The 21,024-nt window shown below is 43.9% G+C and overlaps 1 protein-coding gene across 1 annotated transcript; it reads left to right on the top strand.

Moving 5' to 3' along the window:
* Positions 1-969: 969 nt before the first annotated feature.
* LOC140847510 (sex comb on midleg-like protein 1) lies at positions 970-20,008 on the top strand. The gene is made up of 6 exons (XM_073228030.1): positions 970-976; positions 1,647-1,859; positions 7,985-8,136; positions 14,987-15,455; positions 16,862-17,016; positions 18,358-20,008. The coding sequence occupies exons 1-6, from the start codon at positions 970-972 to the stop codon at positions 18,490-18,492; spliced, it is 1,131 nt and encodes a 376-aa protein (XP_073084131.1). The 3' UTR covers positions 18,493-20,008.
* Positions 20,009-21,024: the final 1,016 nt, after the last annotated feature.

The raw sequence follows: 21,024 nt of genomic DNA, 5'->3' as shown, positions 1-21,024 counted from the left end.
GGGCGGTGTGCCGAGCTGTGGTTCCAGAAGCAGCGGAACTCTATCCTTGAGTTTTTTTTTCGAGGCCTGGTGTGCACGCGCCGGCAGCGGCTGCTGAGCACAGCCGTCCGGGCAGTAAAGCAGTGTGGCCTAGGGCTGGCGTTCTCCTGGCAGGGGAGGATTTGGTCTGCTAGGAGGGCGAGTCTGCACTTTGCAGCCTCAAATTTTAGCAGTGTTGTGGCACGGCGGGCTACGGTGGTTGCCACTCTTCCTGGGATGCCCGTGCCAGTGCACTTTTGGATTTGGCCACTTGCTAAGTACCTGGTGTTGACCTTCTGAGACATTTGTCCGTAATTCTTTATCCTTTCAATTTACCTGTTGGAGGAAGTAGGGGTCTAGGAAGGACCAAGATGCTCAGACTTTATGTAGAATTTTGAGTTTAAAAAGTTGAGAAACTGCCTATAACTATAATCAATCATCATAACATCTTTTAAGATTGAGACGTTTATTTTGAGGTTTTGATGGTAATCATATTTCAGCAAAAACAGCAAATGCAGCCTCTGTTTTATTGTAAATGTATAAATGAGAAGGAAAATGAAGATGTAGGTGGGGAGAAGTCCTCCAGTATAGAGCCCGTTCTTTGCTTCAAGAAGATAGACGCAGGAGGCAGAGAATACTGTAAAATATGAGGACTCCTGTAATGCAGGGGAGCCGTTCCCTGCGTACCCCAGGGCCATTCCTGCTCCCTGTACATTTGAGTCTTTAAAAAATAGAACCTCTCCAAACCCTGCCCTACATTCTATGGATGAGAAAACAGAGGTGAAAAAATAGACATATCTGGCTGAAAGGTCACATGTCTGGATTGGAACCTCTGTCATTTAATTCCTAACTTAGCACCATTTTCACACCACCTTACGCCCTCACACTAGCTAATTGCTTTATTCAAATGTTTTGGTCTCTTTCAAATAAATGTATTGAATCCAAGTGAAAATGCAATGTAAATATGATTTGTGACTTCATACTTCAAGCTTAAACATGTTATTTTTCAGGTCAACTTTAAGAAATAAGGCAGGCAATTTATACATCAGACATTTTGCCTAATGTGCTATTTTTATATTCATTAAAATAGTTTACCTAGTTGATATTTCACATCTAGTTTGTGTGCGCCTAGTTCACATTTTCTGATTCAATTTGGATTTGTTTCATAACATTCACTATGGTACTTTATTTCTGTGTTTTTTTTTTATCATAAAGGCTATTGTCAAGTTGTAGAGAACAAGTTTGGAAATTACTGGTCACTAGAAAGGGTGGCTATGTAACATCAGTCTCTTCATTTACAAGTTAAAAGCATATCACTGAACACATAGCTTGGGCCATAGGAGGTGGTCATGTTTCTTCAATGAGAAGAAACTTACTCCTCTATAAAATTTGAAGTTCTAGAGATAGTATTATACATGTTTGTGTACATATGAACACATACATACCTCAAACTTCATACTAGGCAATTGATTTCTTTGCTACCTGGCAGGGCTTTGAGATGTGAAAGCATTTGATGTAGTTTTTTCAGTAAAATTGTTTTTAAAACACTCTGTGACTTTATTACGTGGTTTCCTCTAGAAACTGTGTTTTTAAGGGGATATCTAAATTTCCTCTTTTCTGATTTTTAGATTATATCGTTGTAACTCTTGGAGATGACAGTGCTGACAGTGAGGACACCTCTCACTGGAGTGACCGTGACAACAGCTCTGATGTTGTGATAATAGAAGATTCTGACTCAGAGCTTAGTGAGAAGGGACTTCCCATGGACAGCGTGTCAACCGATCAACCAAGTTTTCAAGGCAGGGCTGATAACCATCAGCAGCTATCCCAAATGCCACCCGGTAATTATGTTAAATACCCTCCTGTGTGAAATCTTGCTCCCAGGTCCCCATTTCCACTAAATTGCTTAAATATCACTAGAACCTTTCACTAACCAGTTGTTATCAGAGGGCTAAGCTTCATGGTAATATCACAATGTTTCCCTGGGTGTGTATTTTCCCTTCATTTAAGCTTTCTCATGTCCCCTTTTCCATTTTTGGTATATGGGGGGCCAAATGTAAAATATCGATGGGGAGATATACAAATATATAAGAGCATGGGGGAAAATAGATTTCCTTTCTCTGAAAAATTTATACCTGGCAAAACAAATTATAACTATTTGCTGGTAAAGCAAAAATTGAACTTATGGGAAAAACAGCTTCCTTGGGTCAAGAGTCCATGGAACAGGAGAGCTAAAGAATCAATAAAAAACTCCTGGGACTAATAAGCACTTAAAGTAAGATTGTAGGGTACCAGGTTAATATGCCAAAGTCAATCCCTTCTCTATGGAGAAGCAGTAGACAGTTGGAACTTGAGATAAGAAACACTGCACCAGTTATTTCAGCACCTAAAAAAGCATCCATGGAACGTGGAGTCCTACGATCGGGATTGCTGCAGGTATACTAGTCCTTGCAATGGCTGCTTCTCAGCCACCGTCAGAAGGGAAATATGAGGCCATTCACTCCTCACTTAGCCACAGAGCCAAGAGACGTCGGATCAGTCCCTTGGAATATTTCTTCAGTAGCTAGATGACAATTTGTTCTGTGCCTTTTGTTTAGAGAATTGGGCTTTCTACTCTTTAAAACAATGAAATGTTGTTTCCAGATTCGAGATGGGCAAACTTTTTCTGTAAAACGCCAGATAGTAAGTTTTAGGCTTTGCCGCCATAAGGGCTCTGTCACAGCCACTCAACTGTGCTGCTGAAGCATGAGAGCAGCTGATATGTAAACACATCAGTGTAGCTGTGTTTCAGTAAAACTTTCTGGACACTGAAATTTGAATTTCCTATGAGTAGTTCACTTCATTAAGTATTCCTCTTGTTTTTGTTGTGTAATCATTTAAAAAGTGAAAAAGGAAAACAAACCATTCTTGGCTCATAGGCTGTTACAAAAGCAGGTGGCAAGATGGATTTGTTGCGCAGGCCATACTCTGCTGACCCCTGATCTTTGCCAGAAGGTCATTTGATACCACTTAGTCTGTGTTACGGTTTTAAGACTATATGCAGGACCAGCAGGACCCTTCCTTAGTGTGTGTGTTACAGAACATCTATCTGGCTGACTCCAACAGCCCTCCTTAGTGGGAAGGAACTAGAGGAGAATTGTCAAATCTGGATACCCTCTCCCCTATCATTTCTACTCCTCGGACTTTATCCTACGGAACTACTCACACAAGCGCGAGACTGTTCAGCAGTGTTCTTTGCCAGAGCAAAACTTGAGGAGTAACTTGAATTTCCACGAATCGGGGACTGGCTAAATAAATAAATCACGGCCTATCTGCATGATAGGAAACTAAGAAGCTGTTGAAATGATTGCAGTATATCTAAAGGTACTGGTCTGGAAAGACCAATACATGTTTAGTGAAAAAAAGGGGGTCGCAGAGCAGTACTTATAGTCTGTTCCCTTTTAACTAGCTAACTGAAGGAAAAATTCAGAATAGGAGATTTCAGAAAATGTGGCCAGTTCATTTTTATTGTGTGGTAAAACATACATAACATCCTATTTATCATTTTCACCATATGTACGTGTACCACTTATAGCATTAAACAGCCTAACAGCTCCGGCTAGAAGTTTTAGTACAAGGTTGACAGCAGTGTTGAAAGTGTTCCTAATGTTAGCGGGAGAGCATTCAGTCACTCACCCTTGCGTATAATGTTAGAGGTGGCTTTTCATGAACACCCTTTATGTGGTTGTGGAAGTTTCCTTCTGCTCTCAGGTTTCCTAAGACTCTTTATGACGAAATGGTATTGGGTTTTGTCAAATGCCTTTTCTGCGTCAGCTGAGATGATCATGTTCTCTCCCTTTATTCTATTAATGTGATGTGTCACAGTGATTGATTTTCTTACGTTGGGCCACCCTTGTATTCCTGGGAGAAATCCCTCCTGTGAGCGATCCTTTGAATTTGCTGTTGGATTAGATTCGCTAATATTTTGTGGAGAATTTTTGTATCTGGATTTGCAAGGGATATTGGTCTGTAATTTTTCTCCTCTTGTAATATCTTTGTCTCGCTTTAGTATCAGGGTATTTGTGGCCTCACAGAAAGAGTTAGGAATTGTTCTCTCCTTTTCAATGTTTTGGAAGAGTTCGAGAAGGAGTGGTGTTAATTCTTCTTCAAGTGTGTGGGAGAACCCACCAGTGAAGCCCTCTGGTCCAGGCCTTTTCTTTGCCGGGAGGGATGTGATGACTGATTCCATCTCCACCTGTTACAGGTTTGAGATTTTCCCATTTTTTCTTGAGTCAGGTCAGATAAAGAATTTTTTAAATCGTAAGAACAAATTGCTTCCTCATGTTATCACCATCAAGCCATCAGAAAATATATGGAAAAAACCCCAACTGAAATGGCTACAAATAACTAATCAAAATTCTGAGGAATGTGTGGATAAAAAATAGTAGAACCTACATGACAGGAAAGTAAAAACTTACTGAGGGTCATAAAATAAGCCTTGAATAAGGATTCGATTCAAGAAACACAAATTGTTCCTGGATGGAAAAAAAAACCTCTAGTACAACTTAAAAAAAACTTGGGAAAACCTGTTTAAGGAACAGGTGGTAATTTGCCAGATCAAACAATAGATATTTTAAAAGGGCAGTTGTTAAAATAGTACTAGTTCTGAAGTAAGGAGTCAGATTTAATGCAGTAGGAAGCTCATAAACAATGAAGAATTTAGTGTTAACGCGATATGAATATGAGAACCATGGACAGGAAATCATGCTGGGACAAATGCTTAACGACTGAAGCAAAAAGCCCGCTGGATTCCACCTCATATCACACACTTAAACAGTTTCAAGATGGATTAAAGAGTTGAGTATCTAGTAAGTGGAAGTATGGAAAATTAGAAGATACCTGAGCATTTTCCTGATGTAGTTGAAGATTAGGTATAAGAGCCGTTGAAGAAATCACAAAAATATTGATGAATGTCATGAAATAAAACAAAGAACCCCTTCTTATCTCAAAATTATCAGACTCCAAAATCGCATCACCACCTGAGGAAAGTTATTTGCTGAAAATAAACATTTTCCAGGCTTACGATTCTGAAGATGGCAACGCCTCATACAAATCAAACAGGGAACACTGAAATCCCAGTCCCAGGCCAAGAGCAGAGGACACGAGAAATAACAAATCACAGAACTCTTAGTGGATAGAAAACATCTGAAAAATATTCAGCTGCGTTAGTAACAAGAGAAATGCAAATTAAAATGGGATATAAACGTTAAAGTTCCGTCTACCAAATTAGCAGTTTTTACATGGTAGCTCACTTTGGTAATAATGGAGGAAAACCACTGCATCGCAGTTCTCCAAGAATGAAAATTAATACAGCCTTTTGCACACGTTGGCAGCACCTATCAGGAGCCCCTGAAATGTTCATAGCCTTTAATCTAGTGATTCTTCCAGATATCCATTAGAAGGAGCTCCTCAGGGATGTACATAAACATTTACATTTGGATGTGCACATATCATTAAAGCAAACGAGTGCAAAATTGGAAGCCACCCAAATGTCCCAGAACAGAAAACACAAAACCTGACGTACGGACATCCACACAACGGAAGATCACACAGGCATGTAAAATAACTCTCAAATTATTGTACGTGAGCCAAAAAAATTTTAAAGGGGGAAAACAATTTTTTTAAATTTCAATTGACACACAGAATTGCTCAGAATGCACGCACAGTGTGACTCAAGCTCTGTAAAATATACACGGAGCAAGAAAGAGAAGGAAATCTCGCTAAGGGTTGTGATATTTACTGGTGATGGCTTACTTAATTTAGCGTCTGAATTTTGTATAGAGAGATTAATTTGATCTAGGTAGACTTTTTATAAAGATCGATCACATACAAACATATGCATAAAACATAAATATGCAGCTTAAGTAATTTTCATGTGAACACACACATATAACGAGCACCCACACCGAGAAATAGGTTCTGAGCTCCCCAGAATCAGCCTTCAGCTCCCTTCCAGTCCCTACTCGTCTCGCGAGGCAGTGCAGTCCTGACATCTGCCACCACTGATCTCTTCTGCCAGTTTTTGAGCTTTAGGTCAGTTGATCAGAACTGTTCTGGGTTCCTGGATCCAATTCCTACGAGTGTGTTTGGGGAAGGGGCACTTCCCACAGCACACCAAACGATTCTCGGGCACTAGCAGCGGACGAGAGTTGAACCCAATTCAGACACTACTGGAAGGCAGCGTCAGATCCCACAGGTTAAGGCTTCAGTCCGGCAAGACCCGTCACCCCCGCCCTTTCAGACGCCAGCGTCAGTCCCACTCCCGGGCTCTGTGCTTCTGACCGAAGAGCTGTAAATCAGAGGATCACACAACCTCCCTGGGTTCGATTAATCTGCTAGGGCGGCGCACAGAACTCAGAAACGTTTTACTTACTGGAGCACTGCTTTACTACCAAACGGTATCAGTCGGCAACAGCCAGATTGAGAGATGGTTCAGCGAGGCTTGGGAAAGGGTGCAGGGCTTCCATACCGCCTCCCGGCGCACCACTGTCCCCCAGTACCCACACGTCCACCTACCCGGAAGGTCTCCTACCCACTGCCTTTGGGTTCTTTATGGCGGTTCCATGGCACAGGCAGGATTGACTAAAACTCTAGCCATTGGCGAGCGATTCTGCCTGCTGCCCCTCTCCCCTCCCTGGCGGTCAGGGGGATGGGACTGAAAGTTCCAACCCTCTAATCACAGGCTAGGTGCCTTGGGTGACCAGCCCCCATCCTTAGGTGCTCTGGGGGCATTCCCAAAGTGACCTTGTTAACATAACAGAAGACAGGTTTATCAGGCTCACTGCTTGGGAAATTCCAAGGTGTTTAGGAGCTTTGCTAAATACTTTCTTTTGTGTCTGGCTTTTACTCAACGTTATGGTTGTGAGATTCATCCTGGTTGTGTAGCAATAATTGGTTTACTCCCATTGCTGTGTAGTCTTCCTTTACATGAAAACAACACAGTTTAATTATTCATAGCGTGCACTAGTTTTATAATCAGAAAAAACCCAGTTAAAAAATTTGGAGTTGCAGCTCAAATTGGAGGTATCTTACAATTGATTTGTTTCTGTAATATTGGTCTGCATTTCTCCAACTTGAAATCTTTATCTCTTTTGCTTCTCTCTTCTGAGCTTTTGTTCATTAGTATCTCAGCTACAGGAATAAAGGCGAAGAAGAAAGGGGGTGAAACTTGAATCCCTTCATTCTGCTCCTCACTAACACTTCCCCTCCCGGCACTGTGGTTCCAGAGTTCAAATGTCTATTACAAGACACAATGTGATAACACTGCACTCCGTGTCTTTTTCTAGTGGCAGAGTGAGTGACTCAGCATCATAACCGAGCCTGCATAATTCTAGAATATTTGGGGGCTCATATTTCACATGCATTTGTTTCTTTAGGTAATGTCACAGTTCACTGCAGGAGCAGTCATAGTCTCAGAGCTGAGATGACCATAGAGATCCTCTCAGCAGCTCTCACCTGGCAGGGGAGCGCACCACGCCTGTAGTGCCCTGCCCAGTCCGCCCTACAGGGCGTGGGGGGAATGTACCCGGGCGGGGTGGGCAGGGCAGAATAGACTCAGACTCACTTTCAGAGGCTTGCCACCTCCGTCAGTTAAAAGCCTTTTTGGGCTCCTTTACAAAAGCATTCGGGAAGCCTGCTCTCTCGTTCTGTGTGTCCCAGCATTTTACTCTGTAGCCTTTAAGATGTGAAGGATTCACTTCACAGTTGGGAATTGTGTTCGACCTTGATTCATGTTCCTAGGCATGGGCAGTGTAGCCCTTCAACTTTTAAAGATTTATGCTAAATCCCTAGTGGAAAATGTCTTCTTCTGTCACTCTCTGGAACTCAACCAGGACTCTAGTTCAATTTGAGCTGGCATTCTGAGAACATATCCGTATTATTAAAGGAGCAGGTGTGTGAAGCGACTTTCTTCTGTGATGCTTTTCAGGAGCAGAAGTTTTGCCAAGCCAAGGCGACCGAGGTGTTTCGCAAGTGAGCTTTCCCAGAAGTTTCAAAAGCTACCGCTCAGGCCCAGGGAACATGGAGCCTATCCCTGCGCCCAACACACGAGGATCATCTCCTCCAAGGGAGAATAATATGGTTTGTATATTAAGAGTGAAAAATCTGATTTTTTCATTCTGCTTAATTACTTTGTTTCAATTTCGAGTTTAATTCCATGCAGTGAAATGCACAGGTCTTAAGTACGCAGTTCAATGAGTTTTGACACACATGTATACCTACCCCCCTAGCAAGATGAAGAGCCTTTCCATCATCCCAGAAAGTGCCCTCACGTCTCTTTCCGGTAAGTCACAATCCCCCAGGAACGTGGTGAAATAACGTCCTCATGTTTTTTCCGTCGGAGATTAGTCTCGCCTGTTCTCGGATGTCAGAGAAATGGAATGTATGGTGTGTACTGTTTTGTGTCACACTCACTTTGTCTTCAGAATGATGTTTTGGAGATGATCTGGTTGTAGCAATATTCATTCCTGTTTATTGCTGAGCAGTATTCCATTGCTGGAGCACCCATACTTTGTTCACCCATGCTCCTTGCGATGGGCATTTGGGTTGTTCCCAGTTTTTTGCTATTATGAGTGAAGCGGCTGTGAACATTATTATGGAAGTCTCTTTGTGAACGTAAGTTTACGTTTAATTTGGGTGCGTTCTTAGCAGTGGACATAGTGGGTCATGGGGTAGATGAGCGTTTACAAGAAACTGCCAGGCAATTTTCTGAAGTGGTTGTACTGTTTTAAATTTCTGTCATATTTTGCTATGCTTCTTCCTCTCAGGGTGAATAGAGATGATTACACTGTGTACAATTTGGCCCAGCAGAAAATGCATTTATGTACTTACGTAAGGCTAGTAATGCCCCCTAAGTGGCACAGGCACTCTTCACCTGTCAGTCCCAGGTTTTGGTCTTTGGAGAAAATGTTAACTGCCTACCGAAGACTCACGGCGTCTGCCATAAGTAGGCGAAGGCACTGTGAAATGCATAAAGCACTGTGCCAGGATAAGATGGCAATGGTATTTTTAGGAGTACCAATCTGTATTGTAATTCCATACATCTACTGCTGTCTAATAAGTTTGTAATGCAGGGCCGATTCATATAATTTTAAGATTAAACACATTGATAACCACGTGGCATGTTTACGTTAAAATATTCTTGTAATCCATAGTTCATCCTTAGAATAGAGTTATTATAATTAAATGTAACGGTTATTTGCTGTCTCTTTACTTATTTGCGCCCTGTTCCCTTCCAGAGCAGGATTTCTTCCCTGTTTTAGAGATTTATTAAGAAAAACAGGTGCTTAAGTGTTTTCTACTTTGTCCACAGAGTGTCACTGTTGGATTATTTGAATAGCCAAAGCCGGCTAACGTTTAGCTCCTTGTTCATGGTTCGGAATATTTGCTTTTAAAGCAGTCAGATTATCGGAAGACTAGTCTTTCTAGCCTGAAGTACATAAGGGGGTAAGGAGCTTGGTGGAAAATGGTGTCCCCAGTGTAGGTGGGTTACTGGGAAATCAGTTCTGCACGTGTATGTTTCCATGTTGTAGTATTTGCAGTGGGCAGAGGTTCCTTCAGGCTGTTGGTGCTTCCTGAAAGCGAAATTGACGTCCTGAACTTTTCCTTCAGTTCTTTCTTTCATATTTCCTTTTGGTTCATTAATAAATCTTCCCTAGACAAGAACACGAATACCCGATTATGAAGCAGGAGCAGGTGGAAGTGTCATTAATGAATGTATATCAGAGTGAATACTTAGATAATATTCATTTCTAATTGCCAAACATACTCACACTTACTATCCTAAAGAAAATAATTTAAATTCTTTTTCAGTCTTCATAGAATGTGCAGTTTCCTGTGAACTCCTGAACTCAAGAAAATATTTCTCATGCATGTGTCTGCTTCCTTAACAATGAGCAGTTAACTGACAGTGAACACTTCGCCATTTTATTTCCCTCTTTTCCTTGTCTAATAGGAAATTCACAGCAGTTTTTTTTTTATCATGTTTCGGAAGCTCTTCTGATTCGTGAAACACTTTAAGATTTGCAGAAAAGTTGCAAAAATATTAGAGTTCCTGCAACTTCCTTAATGTTAACTTACCTACATAGTGTAAAATGATGGTAATTGTCGCAGCACAGTGCAGTTTTCAAAAGCAGGATATTAACACTGGTACAGTGCTGTTAGCTAAACTGAGCCCCCGTGGGCCTTTCCCCAGACCTCCTCCCCCACGTGCTTCTCCTGTTCCAGAATCCGATCCAGTACCCCACACTGAGTTCAGTTGTCTCCTTATTTCCTTCCTGCCTGTGGCAGTTCTCATTCTTTCCTGGTCTTTCGTGACCTTGACATTTTTGGTGAGTGTACGGATCAGCTATTTTGTAGAGTGTCTCTCAGTGTTGGTACGTATGATATTTTCTCTTGATGAATACACTGAGACTTGCGTTTTTGGCAAGAACACGTCACAGATGATATCGCCTTCTCATTGCATTGTATCAGGAGTACATGGGGTCCATATATCTTGTTACTGGTGATGTTAACGTTGACCACTTGGTTAACATGGTGTCTTCTGGATTTTTCCACTGTAAAGTTACTATTTGTCCCTTTGCAACTAGTAAGCATGTTGGGTGGGCGGGCGCGTTGAGGCTATGCTAACCTCCTGCTTCTCCTCAACGTCTTGCCCACTGAGTCAGTTAGCTCCTGGATTTTACCTGCAGTACCGAGTACTGTGGTGTTTGCCTAGTGGTGACTGTTTGCTCATTCTCTCGAATATATTACTTGGGATTCATTGGTAAGGAAGAGCTGTCCTTTCTCCTCCATTTATTTACTTATTCAATTGCGTGTTTTCTATCAGTATGGACTCGTCGGCACTCATGTATTATATGAGTTATCACCCAATGTTATCATTATTTTATTGACCAAATTTCCCACCTTTGGCTCTTGGGAGGGTGCTCCTTCTGCTTGGCTCCTGTGCTCTTCTGACACGCTTCCACTTTGTTCCGAGGACTTCCTTACTTTCTGACGTCACAAGATGTTTCAGGCTCATTTCTACTTTCCCTGCCCAGCCCTGTCATTCACTTCTTTCCAGGAAGGCCTGCTCCATTTTACGGGAGAACGGTGCTTAGAAGCCAAGATCGAGATTCTAGGTGGGGTCATGGCTCGCCTTGTCATTGATGTTAGGCCCTGGCAGGGGACAAAGCTAGGAAGTAAACGTGTGTTTACTAATCAATCCATGCATGCCCCCAAATCTTCGTTGCTGTGTCTGTCCTCGTATGTATCATGAGTCATGTCTTCCTCCTGGTGTTCACTCGCTTTTCTTCCTCCTGGGCTCTTGCCTGTTAACCTCTCTCCTTACCCGCCTTTTTGATCAGCACTTACCTTTTTCATTCTCACTTGAACGTGGGCTTTGGTTCTCCTTTAGCTCTGCTTCATACGGCTTCTGACATCCTTTTGGAACGCGGGTGAAAACGACAAATAATTAGAAGAGATAAATATATGACGTTCGTTTTTCTAGTGCCTAATTTGGCTCTAGTGATATTACGCATTGCCTGCTGTTCTTAAAGTATTACTAGGAGTGCAGTGCATCTGATTTTCTGCAATGAAAATCATCAGAGCCAACGTACAGAACTTCAACACTGTTGTGAGGTATCAAAGTTCTGTCTCTTTCATGTAGTTTTTCAAAATTCTGAGCTAAAATTTTCTTTACCTCATTTAATGTCATGGTACTATTGATGGAGACTTTACTGCACGAGCTCTGTATGATTATCACTCCACTGTGGAAGATTTTTTAAAAACACTAGTTCAAACAGCGTTCCCAGGTGAAGAGCTTGAAAAAATAATGGCTTTTGTAACTTAAAAGAGCCCAGCACCGATGAAATGCAGTGAAGTCTTTTTCATTTAGATTGTTTAATATTTAATTTCTCCAGTATGTTCTTTAAAGAAATTGATTTGGATGAAAGTTAGGAGGTGCCTACGTGCATGCCATGACATCTCAGCTGAGACAGAATGGCAGCCCACCAGTGGTTTTTCATGAGTGCATCTTGCACGGTTTTGCGGGGATTTTGTAAAGATTAGAATGTTGGTAGAGTCTGGTGGCAGTGTGTATTACCAAGGGCTTGGTGAGTTGCAGACCCTAGAGGGAATGAAAGTTTATTTTTTAAAAACTATTCCTTAACATACCAAGTTTCTTGAGTCAAATGGGCTAACATACCTTTGAGAAGTAGGAAATATTTATGTGAGTCTTTATCATTATTATTACGGAGAACAGGCGTGCTCTGCGTAAAGGGGACACACCCCGGCTTCTGAGGGGAGAGGGATCCAGAGTCTGGAGCGGGGTGGGGGGTGGGTGGGGGGGAGGGAGGTCTCCTTTCCAGCAGGGCGTCCCTGGCCTGCAGGACAGAAGCATCCACTTCTGTCCCACACCAGAGCAGGCACTGCGCTGTGCGGCCTTGGGAGCCATCGCACAGGAGGAGGTGGTGGGGAGAGCCTGCAGGGTGAGAAATGCCTGGGGCCCGTGTGGCAGCCCCAAAGTGGGCCATGAGGGGTCCTCTCCTGCTCTGGTAGGTGCTGGCTCTCTCCTTTCTTCACCTCCTTGCCTTACGGGACTACACCCCTGGTGCAGCGCTGGCATCTGGGCTTTTTCTGGCCTTGCCCAGCCGCCTGGTGAGGAAAAGCCCTGCCTGGTCCGGGCTGGGAAGTGGGGGGCGGACCGTCGGCCGCGCTCTAGTCAGGCCCTCTCCTGCCGCTCCAGCTCCAGGCACCCAGGCCTTGCTTCTCATTTCCTGGAGAGAGTGGAGGGCGGGGAGCAGAAATCCCCTGCAAGTCCAGATTCCTCCCCTGGCCGCCACCTCCTTCCCGTGGGACCCCCTCCTCCTCCTGGCAGTCTCCCTCTGTAGGGCGCGCACCTCCTCTGCTTTCTGCCTGTGACCCCCTTTCCCTGTGCTGAGGCACCTCCCTTTGCCCGTCCCGGCTCTCTCGCCTCTCCCCTCTGCCCTCTCCCCTCCGCCTCTGTCACTCAGCAGATTCTTCTGCGCTTAAACACAGTCGCCCTTTTTGGCCTCCCATCCCCCTGGCCGTCATCCTTTCTCTCTCGTTGCCTTCAGAAAATGACACAGCCCTTTGGACATCACTGATGTTGACTCTCTGAACATGCGACTTCCTGTGCGCGCTGAGTGATGTGGATCGTGCTGTGCCTTCTGCTCCGTGTGCCTTCGCCCCATCTTTACATGGGAACCCCTTCTCGGCCGGCAATTCTCAGCGCAGGCATCTCCTCTGAAAGGCCTGCCGTCACTGCCGGCCTGGGTTAGGTCACGCTCTCCTGTGCGCAGTTAGCCTCCTGTGCGCACCTGGGTTGTGGCCTTAAGAGACGCAGTAGGTGACTGTGCGCTGTTGGACCGGTCAGCGTGTGGTATCGTTGCTATGCCAGCACTAACAGAATGCTATGGCACCTTGGTTTGTCCTCAGGAGAACCCTGAGACGTATTTTCATCCCGATTCTGTTCCTGTGGAAATTGAAGTGCAGAGAATTTAAGTGACTTCCCCAAGGTCGCACAGCTCCGAGGGGCCCAACTCTAGTATTTGAACCCAACTGTGTTTGCGTAGAGCCTGCACTATGTGCCTAGTGTTCTAGGCCAGTGGGCCTCACACCTGCGCGTGCGTCAGAATGACCTGGAGGGCTTGGGAGACCACAGATTGCTGTCCCCTCTCAGAGCTCCCTATTCGGTAGGTCTGGTGGAAGAGTTTGCATTTCCAACAAGTTAGTAGGTGATGTTGACACTCCTGGTCCATGGACCACACTTGAGAACCACAGCTTCAGGCTGCTAATCACTGTCTCTACTGACACTGTCTCTCCAGCTAAAAAGAGAGTTCCTTCGGGCAGGAGCCGGTTGTTCTTTATGTCTGCGTTCCCAGCACCTAGCAAAGTCGTCCTGGCGGGTGGTAGGCCTTCCGTAAATGTTTATTTGAGTGAATGAATGAAGAAATGAGGAAATGGTCCTGACCTCTTATTTTAGTGTATATTTTTGCTGCAATGAGATCTCTGTGTATTTCAAGAACTGTCAGGTTTGGGCAGTCCCATAGCTGGTTGGCATATAGGCCATGTGTACTCACAGGTTTTGTAAGGCTCACTGTTGAGTGTATCATCTTAAAACCCTTTGAGGCCAGGAGTCACAGCTCTTATATTTGGCCCCCCGTTCTTTCCAGAGTGGCCCGCTCACTGCCTGTTAGCTGCTACCGTCCTTATGTGCAAAGAGCCTCTCTGGCCTTTTGGCAGATTTGAAAGTTTCTTTCCTAAAATGCACCTTCCTTGGTGTAAAATGGCTTCCTCAGAAATGTGGTGGCTCAGAGGAACTGGGGCATGACTACTTCCCGATATTAACGCTTCTTAAAATGCCCGTGGGACGTGGAGTAACTGAGTAGGCAGTGGGCTTATCTCAGTCCCCTGGGCTCTGTGTCACCCACAACTGGGCATCAAGTAGGAAACCGATGCCTTGAGAGCTTTCTTTGTTTCTAGAAGTCAAAATTTGGCTTGTTGATATTTTCTTAAATGTTCCTTTTCTTTTGGAAGAGGACCTACCAGTAGCTTGTATTATACTAGGCCATCTATGATGCCATTCAAAACCTGGATCAGAAGTTTGATGTTACTCACGAAAAGATTTCAAAAATCGGCCGTTCTGTGACATCCATTTGGCTAAATCACGTGTTATAAAAATATTTTCACAACTATAATAAGCCTCTGGTTTGTAAAGATGCCAATCAGAAGCGAGAGAACTAATAAGGGCCGAGCATCACTTGCTGTAGCAGCAAATGGGAGGGATAAAACTAATGAAAATAGAGCATCAATCTTTCATAATATAAAGCAATGTTTCATGGAAAATAAGTGTTCATACGTTTACTATTTATGTTATTTCCTTTTTACTCATTCACAGTCGGTTTTTTATGCTGGCTTTGTGTCATTTCAGAAGTCACCTCAAGATGCATACACGTGTTCTAATGGCCCGCTTTCCAAAAAGATGAAACTGAAGAGAAGGGAATCTAATAATGGAGATTCTTACCCTCAAAGTTGTTGCCACGTTTTTCCAGTAAGAAGGCAGGAAAATGATTTCAATAGCAGCATTGTTGAAACATATTTCCGCTCCGGTGGGTTCTATGAGCAGGATCCAGAGATGGTCCACCTGGTGCTTAAAAAAATGCAGGAGGAGCAGGAGGAAGTGGAGTGGGAACGGAAGTGGCTGCTCAGTTCGAACCAGAGTAGTCCCGCTCCCTCCGATGTTACCGCTGATGCCTATCATTCGTGTCTATGCCCCGATGATACACCAGAGGGCACCTGTTCCGGGCCCTGCTCTCCCGGCCATGGGGCCCACAGCACCAGTAGTCTCTCCCCATCTGCCGAATCTCCCACAGCCGTGCCTGCAGCCCAGCCGGCCCAAGGTGAGCCCCGTGTGGCACAGAACCCTGAGATGATGACGAATTACCAAACTTTGAAGGATACGAACCTCAAACACATGCGTCGTGTTTTGGCATCCCACCCACCTTCGGGGAGTACGAGATGTTACCCGTGACATGTAGCACTGCTTTACCTGTAGTTCTCAAGATTCTTGATATAAGCTCGTGGAAGCTGTTTGTTTTCTATTTTGAGGGCTGGTTTTGGGGGATGCTCATAGTGATAACTAACATTCACTGAGTGTGTATTGCATGCCAGGCACTGAGCTAATCAGTTGTCATGCCTCTTCTCCACTAATACTCAAAGTGACCCCACTGTGAGTTTTTTAGTCTTCTGTTTTTCTTTGCCCATCCCTCGGTAAATACTCAAAATGCTCCTGAAATGGCCAGAGATACAAAAGAAAAAGTACACCTCTGGCCAGCTCACACGTAACAAAGACCAAATTTGTGCCGACAGTCCCTGGCTAGAGAAACAGATCTTCCTAGTGAGTTGCAAGACTCCCTTTGGTTATCCCGCGCTAACTGTAGAGGGTCGAGTGCTGCGGTGGAGTAAATGGATACCTGTTTAGGCACAAAGCAGTTTCAGCACAACTCGAACGGCACAGCTAACACTCTGTGAGGTCTGAGCACTTGGGCTGTCTCCTGTCTCAGCCATTTCTGTATTAAACAACCTTCAACCAAGGTATCTGTTGCACTGCAGTTCCCCTTGAAGGAGGTCATCAAATGTAATATTAAAGTTACTTCTAAGATAGCTAAGCAGAGTAACCTTGTTTTCTTCAAACTTCAGATAAGCACTTAAGCCTTAAGAGACAGGAATTCAAAACATAAAGTGGGGCAAGAAATAATCCATGTTAAATACCTGGGAGAGATCCAGTAAAAGAGCTAATTTGGTTTTCAAAGATAATGGGATTTTTGAAATTCATTGATTGAAGTGAATAAATGTAAGCAGTTGTAAAACTACATTTTGGGGATTTCCATTCTTTTTCGCTAGTAAAAACCATAATCTGGACCGAGCAGAGGAGAGAGATTGAGAGAAATTCATTGAAATAAGTAGTGAGTAGTAGGTTAGCTTAGATTAACCTAATTTAGCCCTACGATCAGGTCTTTTGCTGGATGTGCCTGTGTCCCAAGAGGCCTCGGACTGCTCAGTCTGTTTTATGATCTTTGAAGCTGTGAGGCAGCTTCTGAAGCTGTTCTTGCTGTTTGCAGAAGGTCAGAGGGGATGCTCTTGGGTAGCCGCCCTCAGGCTGTGCTCACCTAGGCTTCCACTGGATTTACACGGACTCCTGGTCCTGAAGGTTCGGGAAAGAGACCATTGCTCCCTACCTAACATCTCTTCTTTCAGGATAAAGATCAGGTCAGGTTTGATTTGTCTTCCTTTCCCCCCTTTGAAGCTACAGGTGCACCACCAGTTAGAGCTGGCTTGGATATGCTGCAGCGAAGCTTCTCTGATGACCCTGAATCTTGGTCCGTGGAAGAAGTGATTCTGTTCCTGAAACAAAAAGATCCTCAGATATCAGGCCTCCTCGCTGACAGCTTCAGGGAACATGTAATGTTGGAGAGACCAGTGCATCTTTTGATCTGGTTTTCCTGCCGTAATGTCTTTGAATGACCTGTGCGCAGGCCCTTCACTTGGATGCTCCTTAGTGTGGATGGTGGGGGAGCCCTACCAACTGATTTTTCCATTTGTGAGAAACGTTGCTTTTCCCAGGGCTAGATCCTTAAACGGTGGAGGCTGGATCTGTGCTTTAAGCGGGTGCCTGCCTGCATACCTAAAATCCTATAAGCCTTCAAGTTCTCCAGAGAAGGGGATTCGGCATAGCCGCTCTCGGGTGTCTTCTCCTTGTAACAGCAGCTACAAGGATCCTCCTTCCCACCTGCTCCCTGCTCGGCCCCAGGACCGTGCGTGGGAGGGGGTGACCGCAAGCTGTGACAGGGTGTCCTCCTCGTTAATGGCACCCGGTGAATCCAGCAGCGGATTCCGTTTGGCTCGGTTCCGTGAACCTTATACGGTTATCGACAAATTGGGATGCTGATACTCTCAGACTATTTACAAAGTAACATCGTGGCCTTAATTTTTACAAGTTCTAATTTCTTGAAATTCTGGCTTTAGTTAGTAGGAAACGTATGGAAGCTGCCTGACAAAGGTAGTACTTTAAGGGAAGTCAGGTCTCTTCAGACAGTGATTTATGTTTCTGCAGTTTTGTCTTTAACTCAGAACTGGTGAAATCCAAATCACATGCTTCAGTGGCACCACTTGGTCAATTAATATGATAAAGAAATTTAGGAGGATGCCTTGTGACTCCCAAGTAATATTTTTATAGTGTTTCCTAATGAATAAAATTGGTGGCCGCATATCTGATGTACCCTTTTCACGATGGTAAGAATATCAGTAATTAATTTTCACGTCTGATTAGCATCAGACAACTAATTAGCTTTCAACATCAAGACAACACTGTACATAGAGCACATGTCTAGTTTGTACTGATGCTGACATACTAAAAGTCCCAGCCCCTCTACACAAGTTAATGACCATCTGACATTCATTTCTATCATTCATAGTTTTCACTCTCTTTGTCATACCTGTGCAACATTTCATTCATCACATTGTATTTAGTATTTAAAATGAGGTAGTGTGAAGCCTGGGCCATTTCTAAGAGACTAGATTAAATTGTTCTTAGTTTGCAGTAAATGTACAGATGATCGAATGGTGCTTCACTGCACAAATTACAGATTTTTAGCAGTCTTTATCAAGCAGACGCAGATTCAGAACACATCTGGAGTGAACTGCTCTGTAATCGGTGTTTACATGTTCTTATATACAAAGAAATAGCCCTTCTGATAAAGTATGGACGCATTATTAATTATTATAATTTCCTTCTCTGTGTAGGACATTGATGGGAAAGCTCTGCTACTGCTCAAGTTTGACGTGATGATAAAGTACATGGGGCTTAAGCTGGGGACGGCCCTGAAGCTGTGCCACTACATTGAAAAGCTTCAGGAGGAACATCACCTTGACAACTGAAAACATGTTTGTGTAGATTTAGGTTGGATGTAATTGTGGGGAGACCAGTGCATCTTGGTGTACGATCATTTCCCTGCCCTTAGCACTTTTCGTTGTGTAGAAGGTTCCTCTAAAATTATGGTATCTCCAGAATTGCATGAAATTGGTGGTTTGTTCTTTACATCTTTTTATTACTTTTTATACTTTTTATACTTTACAAATATACTTCATGCAGGAAACAGAGAAACAACTTTGATTTCAGTTCATGTTTATACATAGAACCAGAGCAGCTGAACCCCAAAGGGGAGCTTAGTCCCCACTTCTTTTGCTGACAAGTTCTCTAATGAAATCCACGAGACGTTCTCCCTAAAGATGCAGCTGTAGGTAGATACCATCTTTCTCAAACATGTCATGTCAGCTACCGCACTGTCCTGTGGGTGCCCTGCCAGTTTCCCAAAAGGGAACAGCCGTATAAACCCCTTTCATTCCTGTGACTATTTCTCTATATGTTGTTATTTTTTCTTCTTTAAAGAAAAAAAAAATTGTATAAGCTTTCATGAAGAGTTCTTAGCAGTGTTTTAATAAATTATAAGAAAAGGTAGTTGTTTTACTCAAAAAGTATTATACTATCCAGGTGGTTTGGAGGGAGCCTGGTAACTCTTTTTAGTTCAGTACGTAGTATTTTGAAACTTCCGTATTTTGCCTAAGCTTGGACATTTAAGTAGGCATTCATTGCTCCCATCCCTCCCTAAAGTTGCATATGTCTACTTGTTTAAAAGGCAAGTAATTTATTGTGTGTTTATTCCTCGTGTGGATACTCCTTCATATTTATCTTTTATTCTATACCTGAAGTATACACACAAGTAAATCTTTTTTTCATTTAAAATGGCACACTTTGCTCTTCCACAGAGGTAAAGATTACATACAGCGAGATGCGTTTTTCCGTCAAACATACGCATATCCTTAGCCACCACTGGGGCCTCTCCGCTCACTCTTCAGAGTTTCCACACGGGGAGGTTCTCTGTCTTGTGCAATGTTTCTAATTTGCTTTCTGAGCCATTTATCCTCCTAAACTTTGGCAAGAATATTTTGATTTGTCATCGTGCTCTTTATTTTAAAAATGAGAACTTTTAAGTGAAACATGTTCATTGATATTATTTTTTTATTTATTACATTGCTATATAACGTCTAATGTTACTCTTTATAAGCTATGAGGATTGGTGCCACCGTATTAGCCATGTGTTAGAAATACCAATGAAATCTTCACCAAGGACGAGAATGTATATTTTCTTTGTAGAAAACCATGTGTGCTTCATAAGCAAATGCAACTATTTACTGGGCATAAAGAGTGGTTTCATTTATGTTATGTTTTATCATACTCATTTGTGTTATTCCTTATAAGACAAGATTCTAATTTAAACCTGGGCTTTTTGTCAAATATTTGTGTGAAGATACTGTGTCCAGCTGAACAGACCTCAGGTGCTTGTATAGATAATACGTTTTACAGTTCTCAGATTTTAAAAGACAATAAAGTTGAATAAGCACAACAATTAGTGTAAACCTCAGATTTGACTTTACTTGCCTTCAGCACAGCAGCAGCATATCAACGTATGAGTTTGTTAGAGTTGAGAAAGCAGCAGTCTAGTTAAAGTCTGGGGTTTTATGTCCAAGTACTTGAGTGTTAACGCTTGCCGTCATTCTGTGGGTGGACAGATTCCTAGGAGCAAACGACTGGTCCCTTGTAGGGGCCTTAATCAGGACGCCAGGGGAGCAGGGGGAAGTGAAACAGTACACTGTGCACGGTTTTGTGGCTTGCGACGTTACTGGGGACAGGAACGTGATGAGCCAGAAAGCGCCGGTGTCTGCATAGCTCGTCCCACCTGACTTCGTACATCTCACTGGCATTCTGGCCGCTCTGTGCCCTGGGGGCCAGAAGCCATGCTGCCTCTCTGCCACAGCCTCCCCGCTTGGCTGGTGGACGAGCCTCAGAGTCTCGGGGTTGTGGCTGAATCTCCTTCAGTAGCTGACCCCTCAGCCACTCTGCCCCTGGAGCTGTGGCTCCAGGCCTCTGAGCCCAGATGCGCTTCCTGCTCTGGCTCCCGAGCAGCGTGTCCTGCAGCTCCTTACAGCCGAAGGGCGTGAGCTGAGGCACTCGGATGACGCTCAAGTGGCTGGAGCGGGGCTTACAGTTAGTGTCGCTTTGGTGTGTGAGACACACGGGGCACTCAAGCACTGGTTTCTCACTGTCTGGTGTGTATGTTTTCAGTGCAGAGAATGTCCCGCCGTGCTAGCCTCCCGTGGCCGTCCAGGCTCTAGAAACGATCTTCCCTCTGCTTTCGCCTTGCAGTCCATCCACTCTTAGCCCGGCTGTAGGCAGCCGAATTCGGCAAGGTGGGTGCGAACGCTCGCGTCACGGCAAGCACGTGCTTCCCTTGGGATGTCTTCTGCTCCGTGTTCAGGAAAGGATTTCCCAGACCCTGAAACCTGGGCCCCTCTGTAAGTGTGGAAACGCTGTGCCCTTCCGGACTCTTCTGGAGAATTAAGCCTTCAACA

This window comes from Manis javanica, chromosome X, assembly GCF_040802235.1.
Source record: "Manis javanica isolate MJ-LG chromosome X, MJ_LKY, whole genome shotgun sequence".
In the NCBI taxonomy this organism is placed as follows: domain Eukaryota; kingdom Metazoa; phylum Chordata; class Mammalia; order Pholidota; family Manidae; genus Manis; species Manis javanica.
The sequence above is the reverse complement of the archived record's forward strand: the minus strand, read 5'-3'. Positions and strand labels throughout refer to the sequence as shown.

Coding starts and splice junctions, on each gene's coding strand:
- LOC140847510 (XM_073228030.1), top strand. Junction 8,137..14,986: donor CTCCAAGGGAGAATAATATG/GTTTGTATATTA, acceptor GTGTCATTTCAG/AAGTCACCTCAAGATGCATA. Junction 17,017..18,357: donor CTGACAGCTTCAGGGAACAT/GTAATGTTGGAG, acceptor TTCTCTGTGTAG/GACATTGATGGGAAAGCTCT.